The 13,367-nt window shown below is 49.2% G+C and overlaps 1 protein-coding gene across 6 annotated transcripts in view; it reads left to right on the plus strand.

Moving 5' to 3' along the window:
• SLC2A9 (solute carrier family 2 member 9) overlaps window positions 1-13,367 on the plus strand; it is a 132,082-nt gene that overhangs the window by 103,707 nt on the left and 15,008 nt on the right. For all 6 annotated transcript variants that reach the window (XM_081048873.1, XM_081048871.1, XM_081048874.1 and 3 more), the window contains 2 exons: window positions 5,523-5,624; window positions 6,281-6,356. In XM_081048873.1, the coding sequence (XP_080904999.1) occupies window positions 5,523-5,624; window positions 6,281-6,356 (178 nt within the window). The remainder of the gene's footprint in view (window positions 1-5,522; window positions 5,625-6,280; window positions 6,357-13,367) is intronic.

Consider the following 13,367-nt stretch of genomic DNA (forward strand, 5'->3'; position numbering starts at 1 on the left):
TTGCAGAAGCCTGGTCTACCGCCAACCTTTCCTGCGTGTGCACTTGGCTCCAAAACATGTCTGATTTTGCGCTTCGCTTGAAATGTCTCAAGACCATTTTAGTTTATTATTCTTAGGGTTCTTGGGCCACCCTGGAATGATGATCAATTAAAAAGCAACTTTTTCGTTTCTCATACCTTTAGCCTAATCAGATATACTGGTCTCAGATACATTCATCTTTTAAACAGAAATTTTTGGATAAAGTTTGTTCCAATGAATTATTTTTAATTTCTAATTTAGAGAGAGCCTGTTCCAAATAGAAAATTATTTCTGAGCCCCTGTCTTCTGAACACAGACTTTATAACTCAATTAACTTGAGAATAACCACAGCTTTCTAAGGTGTTGGCTTCTTTTCAGGCAAAGATTAGTGAAAGCAAAGATTAACACGCATATTGGAAACAGAACTTTTAGCAGTTAAAAGTAATATAGAAACGGCGTTTCTTCTCATGCAATCTGCCTTTGCTTTCTCTTCTCTGCTGACAGCTGAGTCAGCGATAATCAAACCATTTCCCCCTTCCTTTCTCCCATGTTTCCAGAGATAAAGCTTCGGCACTAATCCAATTTCTGCCTGGAGAGTCACTAATTGGTGGCATGGCAAGGCTCCTCAGGGACCCCACCATCTCCAAAGTGTCAAGGTCAAAGATAGCCATTTGGGATACTTGAGCACTGGTGCCAACCTGGGTGGTATCCTATTGCTCCAGAGAGAGAGAGAGAGAGAGAGAGAGAGAGAGAGAGAGAGAGAGAGAGAGAGAGAGAGAGAGAGAGAAAGAGAGAGAGAGAGAGAGCGCACGTGCACGTGTGTGCACGCACACAGGCATTTTACATGTATATGTCACTCAGTAGGTTTAAAGAAGTGGTGATGGTTGTTTTATGGGGCTCTGTAGTCCCTGAGATGCAGGAATTCTGCCATCACTGAGTACTTCACACACTGTATAGATATAAACATAGAACACAATGCAGACAGAGATTGACATATAAAATTCATATAAAGTAACATATGTAATGCTACATTCTATAAAGGCACATTAAGTCACATTTGGAAGCTTTGGTTGGATCACATTTGAAATAAATGAAATTTTAGGCCATCTTTTCCTTCCCTCCATCCCCCCCTTCTTTCTTCAGACGTTTCATCATGTACCACACCACTGCCGAGCCCAGCTCTCCAACCAACACGAGCTCCTGTGTTCATTTGCTGGGGCTGGGTAACAAAGCATCACATACTGGTTGGTGATACAGAAATGTGTTACCTCACTGTCCTAGAGGTCCCACGCCTGGGGTGAAGGTGTCAGAAGGTCCTTCTGAGGCTGGGAGGGAGCGGCTGCCCAGGCCCCTCCTCGAGGTAACACGTCTGGGGCTTTGCTGGCGTCTTTGGTGTTATAATCTTGAGCTTGTAGAAGCATCTCCGACATCTTTGCCTTCATCTTCACGTGGTATTCTCTCTGTGTTTGTGTCTTTCTTTATGAGGACGTCAGTCCTCATCAAATTTCCTTTGTTTACGAGGACATCAGTCATACTGGATAAGGGCCCACCCTAATAACCTCATTTGATTATCCCTGTTAAGACCCTATTTTCAAACAAAGTCACATTTCAAGGTCTAGGCTTCAAGATACATTTTTTGGGGGAGGATACAGTTTAACCTGTAACATTCCCCAAGGGCGAGGACTCCTGCCTCTTCTTTCTCTGTGCTCCAGTGCCAGGCCTCATACAAATGAAGGGAGGAAAGCTTCCTTTGATAAATCTATGTGTGCATTTGTCTCACTGAGAGTGGGAAGAGGCAGTGTAGCACAGGGGGTAAGAGCAAGACTCTGGGACCAGACTGCCTAGACTTAGATGTTGGCTCTGCCGCTGTGTCCCCTTGGGCAGGTGGCTAAACCTCTCTGAGTCTCCATTTCTGGCTCTAACAGGGGGTGCTGATAGCATGTACCCCATAGAGATGTTATGAGGATTAAATTATTACTATCTCTAAAGCATCTGGAACCATGCCTGGTACTTAGTAAGTACTATGGCGATGTTCACTATCCAGTAATCAAGACAGCATAGTGTTGGCATAAGGACAGCCATACAGATCCATGGAACAGAATAGAGACCAGAAATATAAAAGGTACCAAAGTAATTCAATGGGGAAAGGTGGTCTTTATAATAAATGGTGCCATAAAAGCTAGATATTCACGTGGGAAAAAAATGGAAGATGACCCTTACCTCATGGCATACACTAAAATTAATTCAAAGTGGACCATGTACTGAAACATAGAAGCTAACATTATAAAACTTCTGGAAGGAAACACAGGAGGAAGTCTTTGCAACCTTGGGTAAGCAAAGTTTCCTTAGGACACAAAAAAGCATGAACCATTTTTTTAAAAGTGATCCATTGTATTTGATCACAATGAAAAGTTGTGCCTCTTTAAAAGACATTGCTAAGGAAATGGGAAGGCAAGTCAGACTGGGAAATATTCGCAAAGAACATGTCTCACAGGGGACGTGTATCCAAAACATATAAACTAGAACACAATAAAAAGACCCAGAACCTGCTTGAAACTAAGCAAAAGCCTTGAACAGACGCTTTACAAAAGAAAATACCAAAAACATCCATAAGCAGACGGAAAAATGCTCAACACCCTTAGTCATCAGGGAAATTAAAACCAAACCCCACAATGAGATACCAGCGTTCACTACGAGGATCGTTACAATGGCCGATAATACCAAGTGTTGGAGCTGGGAGCGACTAGAACATTTTTGCACAGCTGGTGGGAATTTGGAAGGCTACAACCCTTTGGAAAGCACTTCGGCAGTTTCTTATAACAGTTTTCCCCGTACAACCCAGCCACCCTTCTCATAAGCATTTACCCAAGAGAAACCAGAGCACACGTGTACACAGACACATGAACACTGATGTCTGTAACAGCTTTATTCCGAAGAGCCCACCTTGGAAACGGTCCAAACATCCATCAACGGATGAACGCATAAACACACTGTGGTGTAGCCATTCGAAGGGCTGCCACTGAGCATGAAAAAGGAATGAACTATTGATACATGCACTAGGGATGAATCTCAAAGCCTAGCGATCGTCAATATGGAACTCTAATCTGTAGTGATGTAAAGCCCATCTATGGCTACTCGTGGCTAGGGAGAGGGGCTCAAGGGAGCTTTGGAGTGATGGGAGTTCTGTGTCTTGATGTTGTCATGGTTTTATGGGTGTATAAATTTGTCCAAATACACCAAACTGTACAACTAAAAGGGTACGTGTTGTTGAATCTAACTATACATCATGAAGTTGAATTTTAAATCCTCACCAAAAAAAATTGTTTTATCGTGATTATTCCACCAGATGTCTTAGCACTGTGGGTGGACAGGAGATGCCAGGTACGTGGCTGCTGAACGAATAAGACCATGTGTCTCTGGCGTCCCCAGAGGGGCTTTCTCGGGAGTATCAGGAGGCTGATGGTCCATCCCCAGCTGGCGTCAGTAACCTGCAGAGGCCGCTGCTCGTCTTGAGTTAATGTCTTCACGACTGATTTTAATGTTGCGTGGAAATACCGTGTTTACTCTCACCCCTTTGGACAGGTTGGGACTTAAAGGGCATCTCACTGGGGTTTCCAGGAGGCAAGGAGGATGAAAGGAGTGGCAGGATTCTGTGTCCCACTAGGATGGAGAGGGTTGTTTTCGGTTCTTCTTTCTCTTTCCAGCTGCTTCCTTGGTGTCTTGCTAGGCCATCTTGAGAGACTGTTTCCCAATTAGGGAGACCATTTCCAGCTTTACATTGGCTCAGCTTCCTGGTTCAGCCGGAGACTTGAGGAAAACGAAGCGAGCATCCAGATTCTGCCCCGCCTCCCCGTCCCCCGCCCCCCTCACCCACCCCACTGCAATCTCTTGAATATCAGCACCATGGTGTAAGCCAGTGCTTCTCAGCTGGGTTGTGTTTGGGACACACTTGCTGACTGAAATTGTTGGTGGTGCCTTTGAAGAAACTAAACAAAAACCTCAAAACACTGCCATCAGTGGAAGTACACATGAATCTCAGTGTAACAGCGCAACACACATTAATCTCAGTGTGGCCCCCTCCGTGTGTCACCATGACTGCGATGCCTGTCGTGGTCATTTCTCCAGTCATGTCAGGCACGCTAACTGAACTCCCCTAACATACTTCTGAGACAGAGCTCACACATGTTCCTTGACGAGCAGACTCCCTCGTCAGTGCCAGTCTAACTGTGGGCTCTGTCCTGTTAACCGTACGAACGGCTGTGGCACCTTTGGACTACAGCAGAACACATGTACATGGTGATAAAAATTTGCCGGGTTGGGGATGGGAAATCATTGGAGATGGAGAAAGCGTGAAGATCTGTGACTCCGGGCATAGAGATTTGCAGCTCCACGCCTTTAGCTAAGTCCATCTTTTGGTCTTTTTTGTTTTTTTAAGGTTAAAAGGCTCACTGTAGAAAATTTGGAAAAGGCTGAAAAGTAACAAGTAAAATGATAACCATATATCACCCCAGCTGGAGTTAGCCATTATAAACTGTCCTCAGTGTTCTCTTTCTGTGCAATGGGCTGGAGAGAGAGGAGGAGAGGAAAGCAGCTGCCATAACCAGAAGACCTAGTGTGTGTGTTGAATGCAGTGTCTTATTTAAGCCACCTGCCCCGCCCAGACAGCTTTGCTGCAGGGTGTTTTGGTCCTCCTTTCACAGATAAAGGCCAGGGAGCTCCGGGAAGGGAAGTCACGTGCCAGGTTTATACACTGGAAAGTGGTAGACCCGGGATATAAGCCTGAGTCTGCCTGTCTCTGAAACTTAACAACAATTGCTATTCTTCAGGGTCATTGGCATTTGAAGGAACTCCATGAAGGGCCCTGCCCTTCCCCAGCTGAGAAGCAGGCACAGGGCCAGCCGGATAGAGGTCAATGACAGTCCTACAGCTGCGGGAAACTGGGTGGAGGGCCCAGCTTCAGGGGCTGCAGTCACGGGGGCTTCTTGGTATCCCGTCCCAGAATGAAACTGACCTACCCAGGCACAGGGACAGAGTGCAAAACGACAGAACCTCTGTGCCCAGGCCCACCCCTGGGTTCCCGCTTTGGGAGTGTGTCCATGTAAAATCTGCGACATGGGAGCATAGAGGAATGAGAGAGCTTGCCTTCCCTGGCAGCCAGGCTCCCAGCAGGGAAAGGCTGTGGCAACCCCGTCCATTCGGTTCGGTTCCCAGACTCCCCAGCGGATAAACCTATCTGCCTCCAAAGAGGAAGATTAGCAGGAAAGGTGAATGCCTGGATACAACACCGCAGGTGCTCAGCAATTGTGACTTCCTTCTTCCTCGCTGTCTTCCTGCCTCATAACGACCATTGCCTCTCGAGGTGTGGCTGTGGAGGAAGTCACCGGCCTGTCCCAGGTCCAGGCCGTCCTTTAACCATGATCCCAGCGCTGGTTCCCGGCACCACACTCCCCTTCTCCGACTGCTACAGCTGGAGGAGTAACCATTTGTCTTTGACCCTGACCTAGGGCTTGGTCATCGAGCGCCTGGGACGGAGACCGCTCCTCATTGGTGGCTTTGGGCTGATGACGCTCTTCTTTGGGATCCTCACGGTCACGCTGACGCTGCAGGTGAGAGGAAGTGCCTGCCACACCCGGAGGGCGGTCAGCATGGAGCTGCTTCCAGCTTCACTGCTGCGGAACCTGTGCCTTGGGAAGTCGGCACTGTCTGCAGACCCCCGTGATGTGGTTTCCCAGGGGCATCTCGGCTCCGAAGCTGCTGGGGAGGAGGGTTTAGTGACGGTCCTTGGACTGGGAGATGAGACACCTGACTTCCGGTCCTGTTGCTGCTAATGAGCTCTGTGATCTCGGGCAGGATACGCCCCCTCTCTGAGCGTCAGTGTACCCATCTGTGGCATATAAGACACTGCACTGGGTGACTGCTGACATACCTGGCAGTGCCTCTGAGGCACGTGCAGTTGTCACATCGTTGGCTGGTAGGGGCACTGGAGCCTCAGCTCCTGGGTAAGAGCCTGGCTTTGCCCCTTTCTCGCCATGAAACTTTGGGCCAAGCACTTAACCTCCCCACTCCTTGCAGCTGTAAAATAGCAGCTGGACGGGCTTAGGGGTTATCGTTATCCCGATTTTATGGATGCTGAAATGGGAGCACAGACATGAAAAGTGCCCTGTTGAAGGTCATGCAGATGGATGTAGATGGAGGAGGAGCTGGGGGGGGACCCGGGTCTTCACCTGCCTCCTCCCCGCCTGCCCCCGCTGCTTTCTCACAGGACCACGCCCCCTGGATCCCTTACCTGAGCATTGTGTGCATTCTGGCCATCATCGCCTCCTTCTGCAGCGGTCCAGGTAAGGCGCCCTCCTGCTGCCCCGGCTGGCCCTGGGGCTCGCTGTACAGATGGGGAGTCTGCCGCCCAGCGAGGGGCAGGGCCTGACTGGGAGTGGACGGGGCAGAGAGAGCTCGCCACCCAGTAAGTGGGACGGCCTTCATTTCCACCCCACAGATGGTGAGTCACGTGCTCAGCCAAAGCTGCGCTAATGAGCACGTACAACAACACAGAGCAACTAAAAGCTGTGAGGGCCACGAGCCAGACACGCTAGTTTGCAATGAATTGAAGACACTCAAGTTACAGTCTGTGCCCACATAGTTGCAGTTTAGTGTGGAAGATATGATGACCATGGTGATGGTGGTGGTGGTGATGGTGGTGATGTCTAAAATTTATTGATCACTGAGTATGTGCCGCACGTGGCCAAGCACTGGATTGCATTAACTCATTTAAGGCTCGTGACAGCTCTAGAGAAGGTGGAGATGGAAGGCAACTGGCACAGAGTGAGCAGTGATAGAATTGCCTGACTCCCAGGCCCCTAACCACCACGTGCGCCACCTGCAAGACTGTGCAGTGTTCTGAACCTCTGTTTACCCAGGACTCACTTCCCTGGTGGAAAAGTCCTCTCCTCTCCTTGGGCCTCAGCTTTCCCACCTGTGAAATGGCCAGGGTGGATGAGACTGAGGGCCCTGCCATTCCCTGGCTCTGCATCTTTGTCCCTCAGGACCCCCCATCAGAGGCTGTGGCAGGACTGAGAAGGTGGTTCAAATTGACAGTTGTACAGATTTCTCCAGGAGGCATTGCTGTGGATCTTATTTGTTTGGGTTTCCATGTTGGTACAAACGACACTAAGTTTCTGTCAGAACAAATAGAACTGCAGTTCTGTTTCCCCTTTGTGTTGCTGATTTTCCATCATGTTCCATGTCTTATCATGTCTGTGGCTGTGGATGAAAAGCATCTGTCCCCATCTGGGACATTGGGATGTTACAATGGGATCGGGGGATGGGCCATGGCATGATGGGGAGGGCATCAGGTACACACCTGTGTGCGTGCACACACACACGCATATGTCTACACACATATGCACGCATACATTCTCTACCATATCATCCTGGTTGACTTCCTCCCTAGCACCTCTCACTGGCTCATCTTTCCTGAGTTTAATTTAATTCGGTTATTGCAGGGATTGCAAACCTTTGCAGTAAAGTACCCGACAGTAAATATAATTACTGCTCACTCATGTAACCATCCCTCACTGGTGTCCCTGGTGCGTGGGCAGCTTGGACCCGTGTGTGGCTCCACCAGCCTCGTCACTGCTTCCAATAGGATCCAACAGGCAGGAGGGACAACGAGCGTCTGAAGAGCCTTGACCAGTGTGACACCATCTCATCACTCGTGTCCCAGTGCTGAGAACGACACATGGCCCGACCTACATGCAGGGAGGGCTGGGAAATGGAGGCCCTGGTGGGTAGCCACCATCCGGCGCCCGCCCTGTCCTGTGGAAGGTAGATCACAGATGCTGGTGGGCCGCTAGCCCTCTCACCATGAGCGGCCTCTGTGCTTGAAACGCCAGTTCCCTGCAAAGTGCTCAGCGCTGGCCTGAGACCCAGCAGGCTTTCAGCGGGGACTTGAGGGTGGTTTAATTACAACCAGAGACTCAGACCAAAGGGCACTGTCAAAGCTAGAGCTCTCCCGAGAGGGAGACACGGGAGGGCCCCTGAAAGCGATCTGGGTAAACCCAGGGCAGTGGCGTAGACCTTCCTTGGCCCCACCCTGCTCTTTGCCCAGTCCATACCACACGCGTGATGGCATTTGGGACTTACCCTTTCTTTTTCACCGACTTTCATGTACACATATCACTCCTACTCTGCACAAGTCTTGAAATTAGGATTAACCGCTCCCATTTACAAATGAGGAAACTGAGGCTCAGAGAGGTCATGAAGCCCCCTAACATGAAACTGCTAGTATTAGGGTCAAGATTTGAACCCAGAGCTTTAAAACACTGTACTCTTTGTACCGTGTTGCAAAGGATTCAAGAATTCACGTGCATGCACTGCTCTGAGCTTTTCACAGCACATTCTCTCTGTCCCCTCACCTGCTCCTCTTACCAGTCCTCTGGTAACATTTATTGAGCACTTACTGCATGTCAGGCCCTTTCTAAGTGCTTTCATTGTGTGGATATCAGATAACCCAGAGTCAGATTGTCAAAGTCAAAACACAATAACCAGAGATTTTACTCAGAATCAAATGTTACTAATAATTCACAGAATACTAGTCATTACAAGACACAGGTGAAGCCAGAAGCCCCCAACCCAGCTCCTCAGTCTTCCTTGCCATGTTGGGTGCATTCTGGTCCAGACGGAACATACAAGGTCTCTCAGAAAACCATGCAGGGTATCACTTACACACAGGAACTACTTTATTCATGAAACATCGCCATTTTATACTTTGATGATTACATAGCTGACATTTTCCAGTGGGCTGTGCCTGAGCTATACATTCCAATCTAAATAGACCAGGTATAGCCCACTACAAGCATTTTATACATAAGAACGCTTTTATCTCTCTGCTGGTAAATTCCATTTTGAGGTTGGATTGCCAGGTTTACAAGCAAAGTGAACGAGATCATTTTTTTTCTTATTTCCTCTTTGTCCCAGACAACAAAAGATAAGTCACAGTTCCACTGCTAAACTTTTACTTCCCAAACTAATTTGGTTCCCATTTTATAGGTGAAAACAAAGAACAGATTGATTAAGTAATTTTCCCTAAGTCACACAGCGAAGAGGCAAGTGCTGGATTTGAATTCACACCGTCTTGTTCTAGGACCTGCAGTCCTAACTCATACCTGTGTACATAGACAACGCTTATTGTCTGTTTGCTAAAAGTTAAGTGGAATTAGGAATTGACTTTGCAAGGCCGACACAGAGAATTTGGGATAAGAGGGGAAGTTTCTGTTTTTCTTTCCAGGATGAGTCTACTGTGGATCATCGTAAATCAGTCCTGTTTGTGTCTATGTGGAAAGATAGGATTTTGCCATTCGAATCTAGTCCGTTTTCCTTGGCTGAAGGTGAATTCAGAGCATTTTGACTTTCGTGTTTTCCAGCTGTTTCTGCTTCAGGTATTCTCTGCACACAAAAGTCAGGCACTCCTGCCTCTTAAAGTCACAGACGCCTAAATCACAGGACTTAGTGTTGAAAAGAAGGCTGTGCTGACGTGCAAAGCTTCCCAATGAGCTGAGGTACAACAGAATGGGGAATGATTTCAGAGCTGGAGGGTAACTCAGAGGTCATTTGGCAGATTGGAAAATGTACCTGGGAGGTGGAATGAATTAGTACTAAGGATTCCCAACTTAGTAAAAGAACATAAAATTTATTCATTGGAATTTTAAGTCCCATCTATGGTTTCCCTGCCAGGAATCCCTCCAACCATGACTTGATTACTTCCACTGATGGGCAACTCACTACATAAAACAGACAATTCTCTAGTCTAGGGGTCAGCTAAATATAGCCTGTGGGCCAAATCTGGCCTACGGCCTATTTCATATGACCCACAAGCAAAGAATGGTAGTTTTACACTTTAAAGAGAAAGGAAGAAGAATGTATAACAGATCCACATGTGGGCTAAAAAGCCTAACACTCGTATATTTCCTATCTGACCTTTTACAGAGTTTGCCGGCCCCTGCTACAGCCCCTCAATTCTGACATTTGAAAGAAGGGGGAGTGAGCTAGTTTATGAAGTAGGGATTTCCATGCAGCAGGAGCAGCCAGCAAAACCGCAAATATAAAAAGAGGAACTGCATATAAACCACTAGAGCCAGAGCAGCGGTCCTCAAACACTGCTAAATCACCATGGAAGCTTTTTAAAATGCTGATGCCCAGGCTGCCTCCAAGGCCAACCAAGGCATAATCTACGTGTGGCACCAGGCTCCATATTTTCTAACACTCCTGCGTGGTTCCCACATGCAGCCAAATCAACCTGCAGCCAAATTGGAGAACCCCTGGGCTGCAGCCATGTTTTTCAACCCTCGCCGAAGACAGTACAATCTCCTGGAGATGCAGGCCACGGGGAATGAGAGAGTTCCACTTAAGTTCTAACACTTAATACCAAACAGATGGGGGCAGGCTGCCCGCCAAGCTTATGGTGCATTCTGCTTACTCAAGAAGACCAAGGGGCACTTTAAGAATGAAGAGTATCGTCTTCCTTAAGCTGAGCACCTGCTTAGCGCTAAGCACTTTGCCACACTCCCCTGATTTTCACAGCAGGCATCCCCGGAGGAGACAGCCTACCCGCAGGAGGACCCCTGTGCTCTAGGGACCCCCCTCTGCCCACATCACAGGGCACGTAGTTGGCCTCGACAGGATTTGAACCCACGTCTACCCAATTCTGATGTCTCATCTTTCCTGCTATCCTCCCTCATGGTTTTCCAAATGCTTCGTTTTCCTCCTTATCTCTTTCCCACAGCCTAAGGCAGAGTTTATTAGTGAGCTTATCTCCTGAGACAAGAATATGAAAATATGGCAGCATCCTTTACGATTTTCTGCCAAGTCCTCTCCAGAAAGGACGGTGCCTCCAAAGCAACCTCAACAAATGCTGGTCTGAGAAAGAAGTGGAGCCCTGCAAGGTTTCAGTGCAGAAGCCAGGGTTTTCAACAGACATGTGGGGAGGTTTGAAATCTCTAGTTCTGCAGCCGTTGGAGTCTGTGGCCAGCACCTGGCTTCTAGGGTGTTCCTGTGCCCTCCACCAGCTCTGTCTCCCTCATACCCACACCTCGGGCCATCCCCAGGAGCCTGGAAGGGGAATTTGTTGCTTAACTGTTCCTTGCAATCTCTGAGAAGGCGAGAGTGTGATTTTCAGGGGACGTTAAATAGCAGAAATGGATTATCTCACAGTACCGGAGGCCGGAAGTGGGAGGTCATGGTGTGGGCAGGGCCGGGCTCTCCCAGAGGCTCCGGGCCAGAAGCTGTCCCATCCTCTCTCCTAGCTTTGGCAGCTGCTGGCGTTCCTTGGAGTCATGTAGCCACATCACTCCAATCTCTGCCCCATCTTCACATTGACTGCTCTTCGACAAGTCTGTCCCCAGAGTGCCTCTGCCTCTTTTTTATAAGGATACATGTGATGGCCTCTAGGACCCACCGTGACAATCTAGCATAAGCACCTCCTCTCAAGATCCTTACCTTAATCACATCTTTTACCTTATATATTACTTATACAAAGTGATATTCCCATACTCTAGCTATGAGGAGATGGGGTGAGTGGAGTACCCCAGCCCTCTCCTGTGGTGGGGAGAGGGAGGAGCTCACTACGTAGCAAGAGCCCCCCACAGCCCCCACCCCCGCCTCTCCACACAAATCCTCCCTCCTTCTCTATTTTCTCACCCTTTCTGGTCTCACAGTGGGTGCGGGTGCTCCCAGAGCTGTGAGCCAGTCCTTGCTGGCCTTTCTCATACATACAGCACGCAGTGACCTGACATTCCCATCTCGGCTGTTTCTTGGCTCCAAGTCCAAATGCAGCTTCTGTTTTCACATGCTCGTCCCCGGGCCATGTCCACATTAACTAGACGCCATGGGTGTGCAAGGCAAGGAGTGGTCACCTCCGCTGAGGAGGGCTGGGCAGGCGTCAAAAGGAGCACATGCAGTCTGCATCTTGGGGCGTCCATGGGAAGCACTTCTCGGGGCCAGTCGGGGTGGGCGGGGCCGTGTTCGTTTCCTGTGGCTGCTGTCACAGATGACCTCTAACTTGGCGGCTCACACGAGTGTGCTCTCCTGCGGTCCTGGAGCTCACAAGTCTGCAGTCAGTTTCACTGGGCCGGAGTCGAGGTGTTGGCAGGGCTGGAGCCTTGTGGCTGCAGGGGGGCTGTTTCCTTGCCTTTTCCCGCTTCCGTGGCTCGTGGCCCCCTCCTCAGTCCTGAGAGCCAGCAGCGTCTCAGCGTCTGTCTTCTCTGACCTCCCTTTTCTAAGGGCCCTGTGGTTACCCTGGACCCGTCTGGACTGGACAGGATAATCCAGAATAATCTCACCATCTCAACATCCTTAACTTGGTCACATTTGCAAAGTCTCTTTCGTCATATAAGGTCCCACATTCAAGGTTCTGGGGATTCAGATGTGGAGATCTTCAGGCGGGGAGGTGTCCCAGGTAACAGCAGCGTTTCCTAAGGCTAACTCATGCGGTAGCCGGATACACCTGGGAAGTGGGCCAGTGAGCGCTTCCAGGTGGCTGGCAGTGCCATCGGGGAGCTGCGGCTGTGAGCAGAGGGGACGAAGAGGCAGGCAGGACCGGAGCACACCCTTCCCCGAGTCCTCAACTGGTGTAGTTACTGTAGCGGCTTGCTCGGGCCGCCATAACCAAGTACCACAGACGGGCGGCTTGACCAACAGGCATTTATTCTCTCCCAGTTCTGGAGGCTGAGAGTCCGAGGTCAAGGGGCCAGAGGGTTGGTTTCTGCTGAGGCCTCTCTCCCTGGCGTGTACACGGCCATCTTCTCCCTGTGTCCTCACGTGCTCGACCCTCTGTGCGTGTCTGTGTCCTGGTCTCCTCTTCTTAGAAGGACCCCAGTCAGACTGCCTTAGGACTCATTTTACCTTAGTCACCTCTTTAAAGATCCAGTCTCCACATATAGTCCCATTCTGAAGTCCTGGGGGTTAGGACTTCAACATATGACTTTGCTGGTTGAGAGGGGGGCACAATCAGCCCATAACAGTGATTAAAAGGAAAGGTCCTGGAACAAGAAGCCTCCCAACTTCTACCACCGCTGAGGACAGGGAAGGGACAAAATAATTTAGCCCTTTTTCTTTTTTCTTTGAAGATTTTTATCTGTTTGGTTCATTTCTATATTTCTAGCATCTGTAAGTGAGGGCCTACTCTGTGCCCAGCTGTGTTCCAGATGTTGAGTTGAGCGTCTAGAACAGCTCCCACAGAGCTTATGCTTCTGGGTAGGGAGTCAGGCCCAGCCACAAAATGTATACCCATAAAGCTGGGTGGTCATAAGTGCCATGAGGAAGAGGGAGCAAGATGAGGAAATGAACAGTGGCCCATG

The sequence above is a fragment of the Rhinolophus hipposideros genome (assembly GCF_964194185.1).
Source record: "Rhinolophus hipposideros genome assembly, chromosome: 1".
NCBI classification, from domain to species: Eukaryota; Metazoa; Chordata; class Mammalia; order Chiroptera; family Rhinolophidae; genus Rhinolophus; species Rhinolophus hipposideros.